The sequence below is a fragment of the Aythya fuligula genome, chromosome 18 (genome assembly GCF_009819795.1).
Source record: "Aythya fuligula isolate bAytFul2 chromosome 18, bAytFul2.pri, whole genome shotgun sequence".
Taxonomy (NCBI): domain Eukaryota; kingdom Metazoa; phylum Chordata; class Aves; order Anseriformes; family Anatidae; genus Aythya; species Aythya fuligula.
The window spans coordinates 5,907,739-5,928,135 of NC_045576.1; the positions used below are offsets into that span (position 1 = coordinate 5,907,739).

Genomic DNA, 20,397 nt, shown 5'->3' on the forward strand with positions numbered 1-20,397 from the left:
ATCATATCCAGAACCTGTACTTCCACATAGCCTTATTGCTTAAATATCATATGATTGTCCCTTCTGTAAGTAAGCATAGTGTCTTTCAGTTGGCTCTTTTCCATTTATACTTAATTATGGCTTGTGGTGGCTATGCTGCCTCCTCCATTCCAAAACACAGCCAGGCTGCGTAGTACTATATTAAGTCAGTTATAGCTGATCAAAATTCTGAATGTCTGACATTTTATTATATTATTGATGTTTTAAAAGACAAATCTTAGATGGTGATTACATATTTAGGATTATAATTAATTTTCTGAAACCATAATTTTTTGAGCATTGATGTCAGAAGCATCATACTTCTTAAGGATTTAACGTGGCAGGCTTTGCTAGGAGCCAGTGCTCTTTTTAAAAACAAACAATTCTTTAGTTCATTAACAAATAAATCATAAAATACATGTATAAGTAGCAACATAAAAGTATATGAGCTCCCATTTATTCTACATGTGATGCATATTTTTGTGCCCAATTCCTAATTTTACATTTCAGAAAACTTGCAACAGAAGCTCATTCCTTTGCATAATCCAAAAAACACGTTTACATTTATTTAAACTTTCTAGAGATTTTTTTTTTGTGCATGCATAATGCAATCAACAAATAATATACATGGCTATGACTTGAAGGTGTTAAAATAGCTATTGCATAGTTTATTACCTGCTGCTGTTTACTTTGTTTATCATTGACTCACAAGTGAAGCTAGACATTTTGCTGCTTCTGTATAATATCCTTTATCTCTTTAGCGCAAGTGATTTTACTATAAATTAGAAATTAAATTGTATTTTTTAGTGGTTGTACAGTAGTAGGGGATTATTTTCAATACATTGTCTATTCAGAAAATACATTTTTAAATATTATTTTCTGTTTTTTTCCTCTTATCTACAATGTTTGTAGGGCACTTTTCCGCATGGCATAGACATTTTAACTGCAGCTGATTATTTTGCTGTTGGTAACAGAGTTAACTGTTATCTGACTATCAGGTAAGTTATTTTTTTATAATTTATATTTTTCTGACTATCAGGTAAGTTATTTTTTTATAATTTATATTTTTTTATGTCCCTAAACATAAGGGACCTCTTTTATTTAATGAAGTATTTGTTTGATTGTTTGACCTTACAGTAAACATAAACAATAATCATAAACAATAAAATACAATAAACATAATAAATACAAACAATATTATGTTTATTGTTGTTTTTCTAATACATGAAAACTTGTTTTTCCTCCTTTCTATATCAAACTGCTAATTACATATAAAACATGGTGAAAGTGAGACTGTGATGTTCCTCCAACTTGTCTACGTGATCTGTTACTTTATAGATGCTCTGAAACTGGAGGAAGCAGCCAAGAGATGTTATTTGTGGGTGTCACAAAACTGTCTAGGCTGGTTGAGCTTAGATAAGATTAGGGACTTCTGAAGAGCTGGAGCAAATGGAGAGGCTGTTATGATGGCAGTTAGACTCAGATATGGGTTGTTGAATTTGTAGACCCTTAATTTGAGTGCTTATATTTTTCATAGAATGCTCAGTGAAACTCTAACCACAGTATGCAGCAATTCTGAAAAACCAAACTGATCACTGCATTATGGATTCTGCACAGAATGTCATGGGAAATACCAGTACTGGTGTGGTGCTATTATAAATCAGTGGCTTTTCTTGGAATGCCATGCTCTGTGCTGGTCAGCTATCTGAAAGTACAATAAAGCTGAAGTAAGGGGAATTCAAAGGCAAGCTGTGCGCACAGAATGACTAAAATGAACAAAAGATTACACTTCCTCATGAAAAGATGAAAAAGGCTGAGGGCTGGGTTCTAACTTTAGTTGTATGTTGAAGACAGACAGTGTAGCCTAGTTGTCTGGCCTCTCTCTGTAGTCAGTGCAAAGAGACAGGCACTTACAGGAGGTGATTCAGACCATTTTAAGATACGTAAGATAAATTGCCCTATGGTGCATGGTGCTCTGAGAAGCCAACAGGTTAGAAAGGTTTGAAGAGATTAGATTCTTGGGAAAGAGAAATAGCAAAGTAAAAAGGCTTATGCTTCTTTACCAGCTTCGTAACTTCCAAGGAACATTTTTTTAAAGATAATTTGCACTGAGTGCCTCTCTCTCTTCTTGAGTATTTTTCACTAATTTGGCCACCACCATATTGTCCCTTTTGTGCATAATCATTCCAGTCTGTGCATATCTTCACCTTTTACCTACTGTCTTTCCTCTGTGGTCCACACCCTCCTCCTACACTCTTCCCCTGAGCTCCCGCCTACTGAGCTGAGATGGGGAAATGCAGGCGCTTGGTATTCACTGCTGCCCTGGATTGGTAGACCGTCAATGGAATTTTTGGAAGTCTGGTTTTCTATACTAGAAAAAAATTTAAGATACTCAAAATTGGCACACATGTTTTTTATTCTCTCTTTTTAGTTTGAAAGTTAATTATGTTCTCATTACTTCTTGAGAGCTGTGATAATTTTTCTCTTGAATGTTTCATTTATTACTCCTTTCATTGTGATTTATAGAGGTTTTGTTGGAGTGTTACTTACCTAAGTGAAAATGTTTGAAGGTTGTTCTTTTTTTTTTACTTCTCGTGCCTTTCTTCAAGTTATGTAACAGGAAGAATAAATTTGCAAATTATTTATAAATAATCTTATACAGTTAGTAGCATGATTCCCTGAAACCATGTTCAGTGTTATTAATCAAACTCTTCTTTGTAAATTATTTGTCATCTAATACATTATATTACTTGTTAAAATCTTCACCACTTTGCTTTTCGAGCAGGATGTAATTATTTGGGTCGATACTTAATTATTTCCTTATTTTTGTCTGAGTAACATCAAAGCAAAGTGTATAAGCATATATTTGACTGCACAGAAAACATGTATCATTATGATGTGGTAGGAAGAATGAACCTTTCTGATCGGTATGCCTTAAGGTGGTGTAATTGTTTATGTAGCTGGAAAAAGCTACTTGAGGTTCATATTGCAGATCTAGAATCTTTAGCTTTCTCTCTCCCACCCAGATAAATAAAATCCTGGTACACTGTTTACAGCATGTTGCTGCTATATGAAAGGAAACCGTGCAGGTGCAAAAGTCTGTGCTAGTGAATCTACTTTGAGCAGCAAAAGCTCAATGAATATGTGTCAGTTTCTACAGTTGAATATTTTTTTGGTTATTAAATGATTTATGATACTGCTTCTCTACAAGAATGTAGGTTTTTAGATACATACACATACGTAGTACATGTATGTAGTTGCTTATCCTTCCAAATCCAGATATTTTTATGCAAGGTTTGTATACTTGCTGTTCTTTGGAAACTTTTTGCTGAATGTTCTTTGGAAGATTCAGCGTAAATATGTTAATCCATTTCTGAGGATGAAAGTGGAGGAAGCCTATGTCCTATTTTAATATGAACTTGGGAGTAAAGAGACTGATTTCAGGAGTTCTGAGCTGTGTAAAAGTAGAGTTCAGAAAGAAACTTTCTTAATCTAAATAAAGAGCAACATTGTCAGGAAGGCTATAATTGTATAAAAGCCTATTTGTATAAAATACTCAGTTGGGTCAAAACTTGAAGGTTCTAGGTAAAGGCAGTTATCAACTAAAAGTGGAAGTGAGAGTGGACTACCAACACCGTCCAAAAGATCCAACTTTGAGCTGTGCAACTAAGTTCAGAGTAAAATGGCTTAAAAGAATGGTCAGTGCTAAAACTAAGATCCAAAAAGCTGTCATGAAGAGAAGAGTTCGGCTATGTCAGAGGGAATTTGCGTGTTCTCCCAGAACAGGGAAGGGAACAACAGAGCAATGAATTTTACCGTTTCTCTGCTGGCATCAACAATCCATCAACCCAGCTGGCAGCCTGCCTGTAATCCCCCTCCAGAGCTCGTAGCAGTAGCAGGTGGCACTTGTGTGTTGTGTTCAAATGACTGAGGTTGTGCTGTGGATTTAAGGGTTCTAATTCTTCTGATGAATTGTGTAAATATCAGTGTGTTAACATACAACAGCATTTAGTTTTTACTTATTTTTTTTCTAATTACACGCATGTATATTAATGGAACGCTGTTATGGTTGCAAGGTTAATCACTCAAAAGATATGAGAAGGTGATGTTAAGTTAATCCATGTGTCCTTAATTTTGTCCTTTCGTGCACGCCATTTTGACACAAACACATTCTACTGGTTGTTTAGCTTTCCAAGATTATTTAATGTACATCAGATGCACTTAAAAAACATTTCACTTGACTTCTGTTGAACTTAGCTTTCAATAGTTGATGCTTCCGAAGATTGGAAAGCAAATGTGTCTGTAAAGTCAGGTAATTATGCAGGCTGCCTAGCTAATTACTTCTGGTGTTCCCTCGCATCTTAGGTCTTGACTTTGCAGCATTAATATTTTTGTCATAATTGACTTTTTGTATGTTTATTTTTTAAAAGGATCAAGGCAAAACCATTATTCATTTTTGGAATATTGTCTCTGGGAACAGGAAACACATTTCTATAACATAATATTATTGTGCAGTGTGTATTACACATTAACACATTTCTGCAATCTAAAATTACTGCTATATGTGTGTACTTCCCCATTTTGTAGAATGTAGCAATGGGAACTGACTATTTTTTGCTTTTCATTGCTGTCAAGCTTTTTGTTTGTATCACAGTTTTTAAAGAGAATCTGAAAGACTTTTGCAAAAGTGATTTAAATTTTTGACAGTACTTGTAAAATATTTACTATTGTTTATTTCATTCAGCTGCATCTCATTAAGGAGAAGGCATGGTTAAGTAATTTTTTGCTTGCTTTAAAACCAGAGGATTTTAATCATTGGAGTAGCTTGTACTAAAATGCACACACCTGTTGATTCTCTATTCTATCATATAGATCTTTCTCTTTTCAGCGTGTATATTGCTGGTTTTCCTGAGTATACACAACCAATGATCGATCATTTAGTTAACATGAAGATTAACCACTGGGATAGGTAAGTTCATAAAGTCTAATTACATTAACATCCAGGAATTGGCTTTTCTGCATGTGATGCTTATGTTACTTAAAACAGAGTTTGTAACACTGTCTGACTGAAGGGAATGGGCAAGTAGTAGCTGATGTCATCCATGCCTTCTAGCATATTGTCACTTAAAATGTGCTTATGAATTTTGACCTCAATCTGTTAATAGATTAATAAAACACGTTTATATGGTATATAGTATATGTGAGTGGTAAACACCAGCACTATACAATTATCATAATTAAAGTAGATTTCATGCATGGAGATAGAGCTTAGTCATATTCAATGTTCATGAAGATTAAAACATGTACATATAACACAAATGAGATTATATCAGTGCTGATAATAGTTTGCATCACGAGAAATAATAATAGTTTACTGTAGTGTCCCTGCCAATGTATAGAATGAGCCCTCAGGTTCTACCATCCACACTTATGTTTTTCTTTGTCTCTTTCAGCAATAAGGTCTATTCATATAGCTAAAAGCTAGCTGTAGGCTGTCTCTTTGGCCTGTTGTTTTGTTTTGTTGGCTTTTTTTTAAGGGGGGAAGGTTAGGATGGACAGAGAATACCACATTTGTTAATGTTGCTAGGGTCTTTATTCTGATTGTGGGCAGGAGGCCCTACCTGACCTTGTTTGTTTTTTTTTTAACACGTTACTTCTACTAAATTGCTAACAAGAAAACTCCAAAAATGCTTTTTTACATCTTCAGTGTTATTCGAGAACTTGCAACTAAGGCTCTGCATAACCTTACTCCACGGGCTCCTGAATACATGGCAAATGTGGGTAGGTAACTCATAACAGGTTCTGCATAGAATCTGTTTTGTCTTGTCCAGTCTGACATCTTCAGAAGAATTTCTTTCTGATCGTTGTGTGTGTAATCAAATGTTTCTTGAATGAATTCACAGTCCTTTGCTCGGCCCACTCAAGGTGCCAAGGATGTACTAGCTGCTTTCTATTATGCCTGAAAGACAGCAGCTGAAACCCAGATTACAGATCTTACCTAGACTCCCTAGGGAGGGTCAGAAAGGTGACAGTGGCATGGAAGTGGCAGTTTACGTTGAAGTAAAATTCCAAGCCTCGTTTTCTCTACCACTCAGCCAACCCAATGCCAGTGTTTTTTACAGGGAAGCTAGGTTGTATGCACAAAATTTCTAGGTGTGGTTTAGCATGTGTTGTCAGAATTTACTTGTGTTTTTAAAACTTGTTTCTCACATAATGATGAGGATATATTGGCCTGACTTTCCAGAAATGGTTTTCCAATGTTATTTCTAGGCTGACATGCTTATATTTAGAACTGCAATCTGTCAGTATGCTCTGTTTAAAGAAATAATTATTTAATCTCTTTCAGTTTTGCCAAGACTGCTACCTTTATCAGTAGGCACAGATCTGCACACACGCCATGGGGCAATTCTTGCCTGTGCTGAGATCACCCATGCACTGTGTAAACTAGCCGAAGAGAATAATAGGTATAAATGCTAGATTATCTTGACTATAAATTTTCCTTTCATGTCTGATATAGTGAAAGCTTCCTCAGTATAATTATGGAAATCCCATCTTACTAAACTTCTCTTCCATTGAATTTTTGTATGGTTTTCAAGCCTTCACATTTTATTTGGTGATGTTACGTTTAAGTCTAAAATTATCTTGGAAAGTGAGATCATTTATTGCCTTACTTGGAGAATTCAAAGATAGTGTTTCAGTATAGATTAACCCATCCCTGCACTACCAGCCCTTCACCAGAAGTATTTTGTCTTCCTGGTGAGGGAACAGTCTTTCATCTTCAGCGTTAGAGAAGCAGCTTGTTGATTTGGATTGATTTAAATAGCACTGTTGAATGGAAGGGATGTGTATATACACACACACACGAATTATAGTTAAGAGATATACCCAGAATAATTGACAAAATTATTTGGCAGTGTCTTTGCCTTAGTGTTGTAAAGAAATTAGTTTACTTTCTTTCACATTAATCATTTATGAAAAATGTTTGGAAGTCATTATTGCAGAACTAGAATTTGGAATCTACATCAGTGGTAGAATGTTATACTAGCTTGACTTAAATAGGGATGAGCAGGTGTTTAAGATCAAGGCAGTGGATGATAACACCCCAAAATACAAACTTTACTGAAAATAAATACGGTTCTGCAACAGTCACAGATATGTATTTCTTCGATGTGTGTGTGTGTGTATATATATATTATAATGGACTTTCTGGGTCCTTTTTCAAAAGTTGGATAATTACTGTGACTAACCTTTTTTTTATTTTACTTCTGAAAACATTCTAATGCATTCATACAAATATATCTAGAAGGGTGACATTTAATAAATGCAATGTAATTGTACGAGCTATATACTGAGAGGAATTCAGATGAAAGGTATGACGTGTATACTTTTTTATGACTTTGGTGAGAAATATTTCTCATTAGTGCCTAACAAAAGAGTTTGTGTTAATCTTAAGAGTTGCCTTTTCAAGTAACATATTTTGTGCATGTGAATAAAGTTGAAAAGTTAGCAAAAAAAGATGTAGAGCATTTTTAGTAGTGGGAAATGCTTGATATTAATGGAAAAAATATAGAAGTGGTGGAGTACAACTGAAATGAGAATAGCTATTTGTGTATATTTATTACAGTATTATTAATAAATGACTTTTTAAAAATCTTTTAAGAATGTTTGCTACATAGTAAGGAAAGAATTTACTGACATGTTTACTGAACTCATTAAAATTAAATATTGAATATTTCTGTTGAGAATAGTGTGGGAGTCAAATGATTGTTTTTCTATTTAAAATACAATAAAATCATGGAAGAAGAGTAACTTGTAGCATGATTAAGAAATTAATTTCTTAAATCTCTTAAAAATTTTGTATACCTTTACAGATCTGTAACATATTATTTCAATGAAAAATCATTGGAGGGACTGAAGCAAATCCATCAAGAGGTTTGTAGGAAGTATAAATGTATCTTGTAACGTGGTATGTGGTATTATTTTTAAACAAACATTTGTAATTAGAACAGTTGTTGTTCTCCACCCTCCTTTTCCACTTGCCAAAAGTAAATAATCTCCCAAATATGAATTTGGACACATTATAGGAGATTCTTTGGTAAGTGTTGTGGACCATGTCTCTTACTTCACAATAATTTTGTATTTGGTCCCTTTCTGTCCTGCCAGCTTCTTAGATAAGGCACTTACTCTATCAGTTACACTTTTGAAATATTGCCTGGTGTTTTGTGTTTTTTTTTTTTTTCTCCTTCTTCCTTTTTGTACATACTGATCGGCCTTGCAGATAGATGGTATGGCTGTTCCCTTAATGTGACTATGCTCAGGAGAAATCTACTCAGTCTATTTGTTGTCTGTCCTTTATATTCTGTTTTTGGGGTTGGTTTTGCTTGTTTGGTTTTTAAAGCATAGTTCCAGTGCTAAACCCTTGCATCTGTAATTCACCTGTTTATGGACTTCAAAAGTCACATTCTGGATTTCAGCTGATGCATTGTCTTTATCTAGGATGTCTTCATGATAGGACAAATGAAATCTTGTCCTGCTCATAAAAATTTAAAACACTTATACAAAGATAATTTTGCTGAACTTGTCCCTTTAATCTTAAATCATGTATGTTGTTGGTTTTTAATTCTGGTTCCTATTTCTTCACCTTGTGGAACAGACGGTTCTTCAGCATTCATGCTCCTGCTCTTTTTTTGCAGTGTCTGTAGTCCCTCAGTCTCAGTTCTGACTGACTAAAGCTGTCAGGCTTCACCAGTTACCCATTAGGCTTTAAGTATGTTGGTGCTTGTTAAATTCTGTTTTGCTGCTACAAGTTGAAAAGGCATCTTTGTCCTTGTTTAAATTTCTTGTGTTGAAATGCCTGTAAGCTTAATCAGCACTACCTGTTCTGTTACAGTGGCCTTAATTTGTTATGATATTTTCCAATTTCTGCTCTTGTCTGTTTATAATTAATCTGCAAAGTTTTTATGTAAGCTCGTTCTTTTTAAAAATCTATTCTTTCAGGTTTTATTACAGCTAAATTTGATAATCTCTGATTTTTAAAGATGGTATACTGTAATGTTGACAAGAAGATAATGCAGTTACAATTGAACTTTTTTTTTTTCTGTTCAACCTGTAGCTCACAGATACTCTTGAGTTTTTAGTCAACACAGTATATGGTTATTTTAAAAGGGCCAAATGTGGAAAGCAATTGTATTTTAAAAAGCAGAACAAGCTTGCAGAGTATGTGCAGGAGCTGCTAGGATTTGAAATGAAGAAACCTAGTGCTTTAGGAATGTGTTAAATGGGTTTCCTTTGAATGTAAATTTTGGTTGGATATACTCTTAATGTGTCATTGGAAATAGTATCAAAAACTGTGTACTTTAAAAATATTTTTACTTTGATTTTTAATTTTAAAGTAATCCCAAGTGCTGTGTAGCACACAGTGCATAGACATTGCATGTGAAGACAAAAAATGAAAACACTTATTTCAAGAGAACTTTCTTAATACTGGTGTGTTTTTTCCTCAGCTTTGCAGTCGACAGTTGTACAGGTAAGAAAATAGACTAACATTTATTTTCTGTATTGGAAAGTATCAGTAGAAATAATGAGAAAAGTAGCATGTAGGGGCTTTTTTGGTTTGTACAAATTAGTTATACATACCATAGACTGCCAGGCTAGCACAGTTCATCAGAATGTAAGCGCGTGCATTCTTTTGGCTTTGTCTACCTATTACGGAGACCAAGGCCATTTTAAAATGGTTGTGGTGTTAGAGAGTGCAACTTGCAGGCATGTTAGACTAATGGGAAAGTGGTAAGTACTGGTCGTAATGTTGTGACAGAGATAGTTAAAGAAGGGAAAGAACGAGGAACGGAATATGTTCACTAATCCATAGCTTCAGCAGTATGTAAAGGATTTCTTTCCTGTTATTCACCTGTCCTATAAGTACTTGTGCAGTTCAAATAGCTCTGCAGAAATAACATTTCAGTACAAATTTACTGTTTTTTTTTTTTTTAAAAGGACCTTCTAGCTATAAATTCTAGAATTACTTTCTCCATGCTGTGTAATGAGTAGGCCAGAAGTATTAGAAAAGATTCAATACAATTTTTTAATTCTTGAGCCAAAGAAAATGAAAATGAATTTTCACTGAGTTGTTCTTCATTTGCTATTTATTGAAGCTTCCAGGAACTAAAAGGAGCTTGCCTAAGTAACAGTTAAGTAAATGTGAACTAAAACTGGTATGTGACTTCAGGGTTTGTTCCTAAATTTAAGGAAATCAAAACATAATTAATGACTTGTATTCCATAATGATTGTATATGTGAATGAGTTTTTTTCTTTAACTGACAAATGGTGTGGGCTTTTAGGCAGTTATCTAGTTCGTGTCTTTGCACATGATGTATCTGGAAACCGTAGAATCTTAAGTAGTGTTTTTTTTGTGTGTGTAATTATAATCTATGCTTTAAATAATTTTATGTAAGATTTTGTATCCTCAATATTCCTGAAAAAAAAATTATTAACATTTGCTTTTTGAGGGGTGTATGTACTGATGTGAAACTTCCATTCCAAGGTTAGCTTGCACTGGAGGATACTTTTAATGCTGATACTGTATATTAGTGTCTTTGTGGGTGGCTGTCTTGGCTCCCATAAATTCTTTAATGTCAGGGTGGAGCTTGGGTGTAATTTGTTTTTGTCATAATGTGCACTTCTTGCACTTAATGGTATTTATAAGATGCCTACAGAAATGTTTTCATCCTAGATAAGACTTCTAATTCAACTCCAAGCAAAATTGATTCATTGCTGTTTACTCTAATACTTAGGCAGAGACAAAGATGTCTACTGTAATCCATATTTTACAATATTGGTATGCATAAAATGTTTTAAAATTGGACAAGAAAAATAAACTAGGTTATAAAAACAAAACAGCAATTTGAGTATTGCTAGGCAAGCATTTAGTGAAACAAGCCAAACTTGTTTTGTGATGAGTAATTGTTGCACATAATATTCCAAAGATTTCCATTTGAGAAATTGCTACCGGGAATTTTCAGTGTAATAATGTCTTGAAGGAATGTTGAAAACCCATGTGTTTTATTTGTGTTTCTAGTTTTTAAACTCCTGAAATGAAAAACGTCTGGTCACATGTCTCAACTGATTGTTAGATATTTCACTTTCACTTCTGTCAAAAAAACAGCTATCTTCTTCTGTACTAAATTGATTTTAATGTGTTGATCAAGCTGTTTTCATAACCTACTTTGGCCTATGAGAAAGAAAAGGAAGTAAACTGTACAAGTTCTGTTATTTTTATGGAAGTTGTAATTTACACGTTTTGAACTGCAAAATGGGCTGTGATGACCTTAATTGCCTAACTCTTAGGATTCCGCTGAATATCGAAGTAACTCAAGCCAAAAGAAGTTAACGCCACAGTGCTGCAATGGAGACCTTTATGTAACTATCCATCTTACTTTGTTTAGCAGCTCTGGTAATGTCTTCAACCTGATTTGGAACCATGTCCATGAATTATCCTTCAGACAGGACACAGGCAAAGCTTTGAGTTTCCCTGCACAGCCTCTCAATTTTGAGAACATTTGAAGTAATCAAATTTGTTTATGCTAATTGCAGAAACTCCTGTCTTCTACTTCAGTAACATCTTTGAAAAATATCAGTGTCTTTTCGTCTTCCTGTATAAGAGCTTTCCTGGACCTAACATAGTATGCTGAAAAAGAAGAATGCAAGTCCAGACACATCCAGCATGTACTTCCTTTCATTAGTTCTGTTTCTGACACATTGGATGCACTGGTTTGTCTTGAGGAGCTGGTTGGTTTAAGCATTTGCATGTGCACTTCCAGCTGAGTATTGCCTGATTTTCTGTATTAAATGGTCACTAATTATAGCAAGTCAGTGAAGCCATGCAAAACATACCACTTCAACAGAGTGTTTGTCAGTTTTGTGCTTTATGGGCTATATTATGAAGTTATTTAAAAAAAAAAAAAACAAAACTCATCTTATTTGCTTTAAGCATTACTTTTCTAGATAAAAACTTGACACAAAAACATGTGGCATGTGTTGTCAAAAATTGTCTTACTTGGGATAGGAAATCAGTCTGCCAGTTTGAACAGTTAATGGTCAGCCTGATTTTGTATACCACTACTTCCATTAAGCCAGCATTGAACCTTTTTTGTAGTGCGTATGCTTCTGTAATGCACCTAAGACCTCGTGCTAGTTTTCAGCATTGAAAAATCCTCAAGAAAATTCTATTTTTTTTAACTACTGTTCATATTCTTTAAAATGTGTCATCTGATACAGGATTCTTGACTGTGCATTCACCTGAATAATGTTCAGGTCTTTGTTTCCTTTCTTGTAGCCAGTTCTGAGTCTGGTAATACAGGTCTTAATGCACAGAGTTGGGTAACGAGATAATTTAGGGATGGATATGGAAGTGCTACAGACACAGACTGCACTTCTTCCAGGTGGTTGCATGGCACTTCTGTATTTCAGCAAATGTTCTTTTCCTGGGCCTTCAGGGTTCCCATCAGAGGAGAATACAACAGGAAGCACAGTGTTTGGTAGCAACACCCACACGGGATGATTCAGTTGGTGCAATGTGCTGCACGCTGAGTTTTGCTCTGATCTCATTCTTTTAACATATGGAGAGACGGGCTGCAGGTATTACAGTCAGCTATGTGAGAGGAGTGATTTTCGATTTTGAAAAGAGCAGCCAGTTTAAGTTGGACAGCCATCTTCAGAGTTTCAACCATTCCAAAAGAACGGTTGAAGGTAGCCTGTAGGTGTTGACAAGTACTAGGCAAAAGACAAACTTTTCTTATTTCAAAGACCCTTAAGTTTGCAGCAAATCTTGATGGTTTCAGGGCAATGTGTTTCTTGGCAGTCATTTATATAAAAAAGCTTTTTAGGCATATAAACTGAACCAGCATATAATTCCAGCCTTACAACAAAGTTCATCTTAAAAATAATTTCAAGTTTGAATTATTTTTTGCATCTAGTAACATGGTGGTTCTAGGAGTTTGTGCTCTAGGTACCGTTGCAAAAAATAAAATGATTACTTAAAACTGCTTTTTTGTTTGTTTTTAACTGACACGTGGCTGGTGATGCTATGCTTTATACTCAGGCCAGCTTTAAAGGTTTGAATAGAGCAATGAAATATTTCAGATTGGGAAGGAAGGTTGTGTAAAAAGGAGCTAACAGATGTTTACTGCTATTTGCTGGATGATCCACTGCTCAGCTTTTTTTTTTTTGTTGCAAAATAACACTTTGTACTGTATAGTTTCATGTACTTGAAAAAGCTGTAAGGTGAAATTCTTTTGCCTCTAACTGAAGGCACTGGGCAAACTCTTATTCCATAGAGCCAGGATTTCACATGCAGTATTATAGTGTTAGAATACTATAAAAAGGTGTATGCCCAGCATATGAACTTACAGTAACCTAAAAATAGGTCTGTATTGTTTAATTTCTGCATCTGTAGGGGATGACAATAGCAGCTTTATTATGTACATGGATTTGTATTTATTTATCTGTGCTTAAGGGTATCACTTGCTGCCTCTGTGTACCTTGTTATATAGATATTTTGTACTTTCAAAGGCCTGTAAATTTATAAACTGGGCCTTTAAGATAGCTGAATTCTGTGTGGCACAAATTGTTCCCATGGAAAATAATCAGTTACTATTCATATGGAGATGAAAATATTTCAGCAAGTGTTCTTAGCTTTCTGGGAATTATTTGCAATTGAATCACTTCAGATATTCCAGTAATTTTAATTTCAGATTCAGATGTTTATGAAAACATGGACGTTATTCATTCCAAACTCCTTCAATTAATGCTGTTTTTATAATCTTAAAGATGAATTCTGAACTTATCCTGAAAATCAGGTTTTAAATAAAATTAAAATCTACAACAGTTCCTTGAATTTGTATATGAATTGAAAACAGCACCGTTGATTCTGATTCGGGCCTGCATAATTTTACCATATATACTTGTATACGTAGTTCAGCAATCTTAATCCATTGGCTCTACAAGGGATTCTGTATTTTGATTGTTTTCCATGACTTGATTGTAATGAATTCCAAAATGTTTCTAGTGGAGAGGCATTGCTGTGAAGCTGCACATAGGAAGCAATGCTTAGTTGCTAATGGAACCTGGGCACCGCATCAGTCAATTTACAAGTTGAATTAGTAATTAAACCATGAAACAGGTACATCTAAGAATATGATGTAACTTGTGGATGTGCCTGTGGAATAAAAAAAGAGAGAATACTGACTGTACAGCAAAATTCAGAATCTCTGAATTAGGTAGATCTCTATCTTTTTAATTTAGTGAAATACTACAGAGCGAGATAAAGTTAATAGAGAGATGCACATCATGTTTGACAAAGTAAACACTGACTGGGGAAAGATCTAGGGTTATGGCTGAATTCTCAGTTCTGAAAGCAAAATAAATGTGAGTTGTGGAAAAGGAAACAAAAATAGATATGTTGACAGCCATACTGTGCTGTGTAGACAGGACATGACTTGAAAAGTTTTGTAGAGAAGAACACCCAGGATCACAGTGCCTTCGAAGATAATTTGATTATAGTTTCTGTGTTACGTGGAAATCTTCCTGTGCAAGGCTGTGTCATCGTTCTTCGTTCTTCCACAGGGACAACAACCCTCAGTGAAGCTCTAAACTCTGAAATTAAATTAAGCTGATGTAATACCAAAGGAAGGGATAGCTGTCAAATTATTAGCATAAGAGTAGCTTTGAGTGGCCTGACTTCCTTATTGGCAGTCTGTAGAAGTGGAGAAGAGCAGCCTTTATGACTCAGTTCTTGCTTTGTAGTTAGAACAGAAGTCCATATCTGAATCCTTGCATCAGCAGACTCTGTTGCACACCAAACAAGCTTACAAGATGATTATTTTATACTCATTTACAGTAAGACAACAGACAAAAGGCAAGGAATGGGTGAGGTACAAAATAAGGGAAAAGAAACACTGAAGAGGAAGCAAGCCGTACCACATCATTCTTCTGTTTTTTGCCACTGTATCAGCTCCTTAGATCACTTCTTTGTTTTCTAATATAAATTTTTTAGAAGTTGGAGAGCAGACAGCATGGCAGGCAGGTGGGATAGATAATACAAAGAACCTGTCACCATGGGGATGTGGAATCTGTGTTTTCTTCCAATGGTGATAAACTAAGCTGTAGATTACTGCACAAAGCTTAATGTATTGATTGTCAAAAGCAAAGTATTGATGGATGTAATAATATTTTTGTGTAATAATATTTTTGATTGATGTGATAATGTATTGATTGTCAAAAGCAAAGTTTCTCAATTAAAGGAACTGCTGATCCATGGCAAATGAGAATATTGTAGAGTTGGCAGCTCTGCATTACCTGAAAAAACAATGAAAATGTTGAGCAGCCAGAAAGCCAAGTGCATGTAACAGGAGGCACCTACTTGTATGGAATGGAAAAACTTGTTTAAAATGTTTAGGCTTTTGAAGCTCATATAAAAGGATAAATTGGAGAACAAAGTTATAATAGTTGTTAGGGTTGCTAGGTTTGCCTTCTGAGCACAGCTACTAATTTTATTGTGGGGAGGTTGGAGGGAAGAAAAGGGTTCTATAAAAAAAAAAAATAATATAAACAAAAAGCCTTTGTTGTTCCTCCCCCTTGCTGGGAGTTTCTGCCAGAGCAGGGCCGTACAAACAGGTGATTAAGGGTTTGGCACACCTCAGGGAGGAAATGTTCTAGCAGAAGTGAAGGGAGACAAGAATGAGGAGGCAAGGGAGGAAATATCCGAAGGAAGGGCAGGGGTCAAAGGTTCAGAAAATGGGAAAATGCTGCCACAGAGAGTGACACTGAGCAGAACAACTCCGAGCAATGCTCACAGTGCCTTGGGGATATCCGGGGAACCAGCAGACGTTGTTCAGTGGTGCGAGGAGACAAGTCTCTGCCCAGAGACATGAAAGGCTGCAGAATGGAAACAGGCCCTGCAATTTCTAAGATGCTTCTCCCTCTCTGCTTTCTCTTCGTGGTGTTAAACTTTCTCTTAACTTGGTGCCGTCAGTGGCCTGGTTAATGTTCAGACAGGAGACTGGACTAGATAGGCCTCAGGTCTGAGCTGGTAAGACCGTTCTTAGGTAACACACATTCTTTCCAGGAAAGTTTTAAACATCTTAAGCCACTTATTTCTTTCTCCTTTCTGATGTGTTGGATTTTTTTTTACCACTTTTCTTGTGGTGAAGAATGCAAAATCAGCTCTGAGAGGTCTTTAGCACAGAGGAGGAGGGTGAAGAGAGAAGGTTGAGAAACTTTGTAAGGAAAGTGAACCAGTTAATGTTTGTGAAAATGGGAACTGGTAAGTGAAGTTTCCATTTAATGTTCCAGAGGTAAAGGTTTTGTTAAAACATTGCATGTGATTGCCTTTCAGTTGTGCAAGTCAGAAGCACACAGAAGCTGTAGGACTGAAAAATCCTGTGGCAAGTTCTGCAGGTTTCTAATGCTTCTAAGGCGAGTAAAAAGAAAAGAATGAACCTGGCAGTCTCTTATTATCCACATTAATATTAGAAAGATTGGGTCTGCATTCCTTGGAAGAAGAAAGTTAAATATTCAGGAAGGTTTTGTATAAATCATGCTGAGGTCAAGAAAACAGTTAATTTAAAAAGAAGTATTTTAGCATTGGTCAGGTACAAAAGATGAAGGTACTTTGTGAGCTGCTTTCATTCTAAAATGGTTGAATCTTATTTTCGTATTAGGCAGTGCACTTGGGTTGCTTGTGATGGGTTATGCTCTGATGCCTCTGTTTCTGCTTTGCAGGGGTTTAGGTGGAGAACTGATGAGACCAGCCGGTAAGTATCACAGCTGGGGTGTGAAGGCAGAATTTGCAATAATGAATTCTTCTGTTTACTTTTTTTCATTTTGTTTTATATACATTGCACTGAATGCATAAATAGAGCATGCACAGTAGTTAAAAATACAAAATTTGAAAGCTAATACACAGTCAGGTATGCCAGAACGTTGTTTGCCAGCACATTTGTGAATTACCATGTTTGTGTAAGAGTTGAAGGTAGTTCTTGGTTTTATGTCACACACTCTTTGCACAGAACTAACTTTCTTCAGGGCCAAATTGGCTTCCTTCCCTCAGATACTCCAGTTCCTATCCAGAAGAGATGTGATCTCTCCACTAAGTCAGATGTGATCATGTAACTAATCGATTATCATAATATGCGTGTGTGCAAAGGTCAAGAATAAAGACCATATAAACAACAGTTCATGAAATGGGTTGTGTTACATAAATGATGGTGAGTTCATGTGGATTTCGATGACCATTATGTACTGAAACACTGTAAAAAGTAAGGGCATTGCAGGAAAGAGGTAGCCTGGGTATCCAGAAAATGATGTCAAACTTAGTTTCCTGTTCATAGGTTGAATAAAGGAAGTGCTGGATAGCAGATTCTGCCTTTGGATGACTTAATTCACATCTTCGAAGTTAGTGGGTAAAGAAGCTTCAGTACCAAGTCAGAAAGGCAGTTGAATAGGAGGGGTAGAGGGGCAAAGGGACAAAGGGATCTTTGCATCTTTGAGTAAGTTTACAGACCTGACACGATAACACAGGCTGAAAGAATAGTTATTTACACCTACTGTTTTTTTTATTATGTCTTTTAGCTGTTAAGCAACTGAATATTTCACAGTATTTGAGAAGTAAAAATGGCAGTGTTTTGGCATGATACAGCCGTGTAGGTGGAATAAGGGAAGAATTGAAAATGTTCCACAAATTGCATGCATGTCTAATGAAGATGATGGTCTCAACCACAATAGAGCATAAAAGAAGCACAGAGAACTGAAGAGGAACCCTAAGAGACTTGGGTTTAGTCACTTAATCTGTCTGTGAATAAATATCAGAACAAAGAAGCTGACATGCAATATTGAATGGAGTCGGAGCATGGGGAGTCTGTGAGACATTACCATAGTGAGGACTGAATTGGAGAGTAGGTTTGGAGCCCAGTAAGTTGGTTATAAATGAAGATGGTGGTGAACAGTGTACAGAGCCTGGAGTAAGATTCAAAGATAAAGCTGTGGGAGGAAAGCAAAACAAGAAGGTGGCATTATATAGTAGCTTGTTCTGTCTTCTCCACCAACTCTAAAGCAGTCAGATTCTATACTGATGCGTGTTATATTTTAACTGATCACCAGGAGGTGAGTGATAGTGTGCTGAGCACTGAGTTCTCATTTGAGCATTACTGTTGATCTGCTGCATAACAGTTTGCAATATTTTCTGTGTTAATCTCTATTCCCCCAAATATCTTTGAAACACACACACAAAAAAATACTATTCTTTAAATGTTTTTTATAAGTTCAGAACTCATTTAAGTTTACAGATATGAAATAATAAAGCGATGTTAGTTATTACATCCTTTTCTCGTATTCTGAATATCAAAGGAAAGAAAGCTCCATTCAGTTAGGTAGCTCCTAGCTCTGTGTAGTAAACAGATCACTGCTTCACTCTGTGAAGGTTTAAAAATGCTGCTAAGTAGGAAAAACGTTCACATTTTATAATGATCTTTGTGTGTCTTTTTTCTTTTTTTATTTTTTTGTTGTTTGTTTGTTTTTAGTGGTTGTAGTATTAAAACTGTCCAATTTGTAGTATTGTAGTTAGTAAGACATTGCCATTTACAAACTGGTATAGGAACACAAGGCTGACCAATGGGTACCTGAAATGGCTGAGGGGAAAGAATCCATACCAGCAAGCACTGCCTTTGCATTAATGATGGTACTAGCTCATGTCAAAGAGCAATTGCTGCATGGTAGCTATTTTGTATGTAAGAATCTCCAGTATGATTTCTTTTCAGTTTCTTCTTTCACATATCTTGGACTTCTCTTTGCAAATTTTCTTCAATTTAATATTACTGCGTATGTAACTCTATGTGCCTGTATCTTCAAAGTAGCTGGAACTTGTCATTTTCTTTGTATTTATCTGTTTGTCAAATTTATTTTCTTACAGTCTGCACTTTAATTGAAAAGTTGTCACTATCAAAAATGCCATTTAGAGGAGATCCAATAATTGGTATGTGGTATTTTAAATAACCTTTCCTTATCTCAGTAGTTATTCATCAAGCTATAATACATCAGTGAACTGTGTTTTTCAAAGGAGCAATGAGGATCAGCAAAGTTGGGTGGCCTAACAAATATCAAAATTTCAAAAAGATACACAAATACTGCAACCAATGGTAATGTTAGTAGATTTGTTTGCAATTTTTTTTCCTATTGTTTTCAGTATGACCAGAATCAATGTTTGCACTGTGTAGTTTGTAAAACAAACCAGAGTAGCTGTACTGGCTAAGAGTTACAACCTTGTTTATTTTGGAAAACCAAGGAAATAAGTAAATACGTATAATTGCTGGTCTTTGCAGAATAGGAGAGAAAATGTTGAAGTTTAGAAAGGAAGAAAGATAACACTGTATATTCCTTACTGTTTCAGGCGGCTGGCAGTGGTTAATAAATGACAGTCTAAGAAGTCTCCCTCTTGTTTCAAGCACTGCTCGACAGCATATAAAGGTACAGTAGTTCTTCCTTCTCTAAAATTCAAAGGGGGCTTTTTGTTTAATGCTTGAATATTTACCACAAAGGTTGTTCTTGTGTGCATGTTTAAACAAATTGACGGTCACTGGCATTGATAATGGGCTGGCAGTGAGGAGTCACTGATGGTTGCTTGAAGCTGCTTGCTGTCTGCCATATGATTACATTGATACGGTATTTTTCTTCTACTTTATATAGAATAATTTTGTATAATTTTGGTTTGTCTTGTATATTGCTACAATTATAATTCATGTGGTTGTTAGGCTGCCCAATGCCATTTTTATATAAATATGAAGTTTTTAAATCTTAGACTTCCTTTCTCAAAATGTATACCATGGATCAAATGTCTATTTTAGCCACTGTCTATAACATTAAAGAAATCTACTGAAATATGCGTGTCTGTAATACGTGTAAGATATGTTGATTGTAGTACTTCTGAATGGTTTCAGAGAACTTTTGTGAGAAGAAAAAAGCATCTCTGGATAGTGCCCTCAGGCCTGATATACCGAGGGAGTGTTACAGTGGGAAAATCTGTGTGAATCAACAAGTTACTTGGGACAGTGTGCCTAAATTTTCCATTGAACAAATCCTTTTAATATGCTCTTGAGCTACTCTAATTCTAAATTTTAAATCCATTGATGGATATATTTCATGCTTGTTTATGTACATGGTCTTAACAACTCCAGTTATTTGCCTTAATTTTCTTGAGTAATAACATGTATGTTTACTATGTAAGCACTCTTAAAACGTTCTTCTAAATTAAAAAGATAACTTTAATCTGCCCTGTTAGAGTTTATAGCTGTCACAGAGACTATTAGAATATAGCATGATTTGTTCATTTT

The 20,397-nt window shown here is 35.4% G+C and overlaps 1 protein-coding gene across 2 annotated transcripts in view; it reads left to right on the top strand.

Moving 5' to 3' along the window:
* TBCD (tubulin folding cofactor D) overlaps nucleotides 1–20,397 on the top strand; it is a 125,622-nt gene that overhangs the window by 71,263 nt on the left and 33,962 nt on the right. For both annotated transcript variants that reach the window (XM_032199678.1, XM_032199677.1), the window contains 9 exons: nucleotides 931–1,016; nucleotides 4,907–4,987; nucleotides 5,726–5,799; nucleotides 6,365–6,482; nucleotides 7,890–7,950; nucleotides 9,522–9,544; nucleotides 16,796–16,827; nucleotides 18,981–19,043; nucleotides 19,458–19,534. In XM_032199678.1, coding sequence (XP_032055569.1) covers nucleotides 931–1,016; nucleotides 4,907–4,987; nucleotides 5,726–5,799; nucleotides 6,365–6,482; nucleotides 7,890–7,950; nucleotides 9,522–9,544; nucleotides 16,796–16,827; nucleotides 18,981–19,043; nucleotides 19,458–19,534 — 615 coding nt within the window. The remainder of the gene's footprint in view (nucleotides 1–930; nucleotides 1,017–4,906; nucleotides 4,988–5,725; nucleotides 5,800–6,364; nucleotides 6,483–7,889; nucleotides 7,951–9,521; nucleotides 9,545–16,795; nucleotides 16,828–18,980; nucleotides 19,044–19,457; nucleotides 19,535–20,397) is intronic.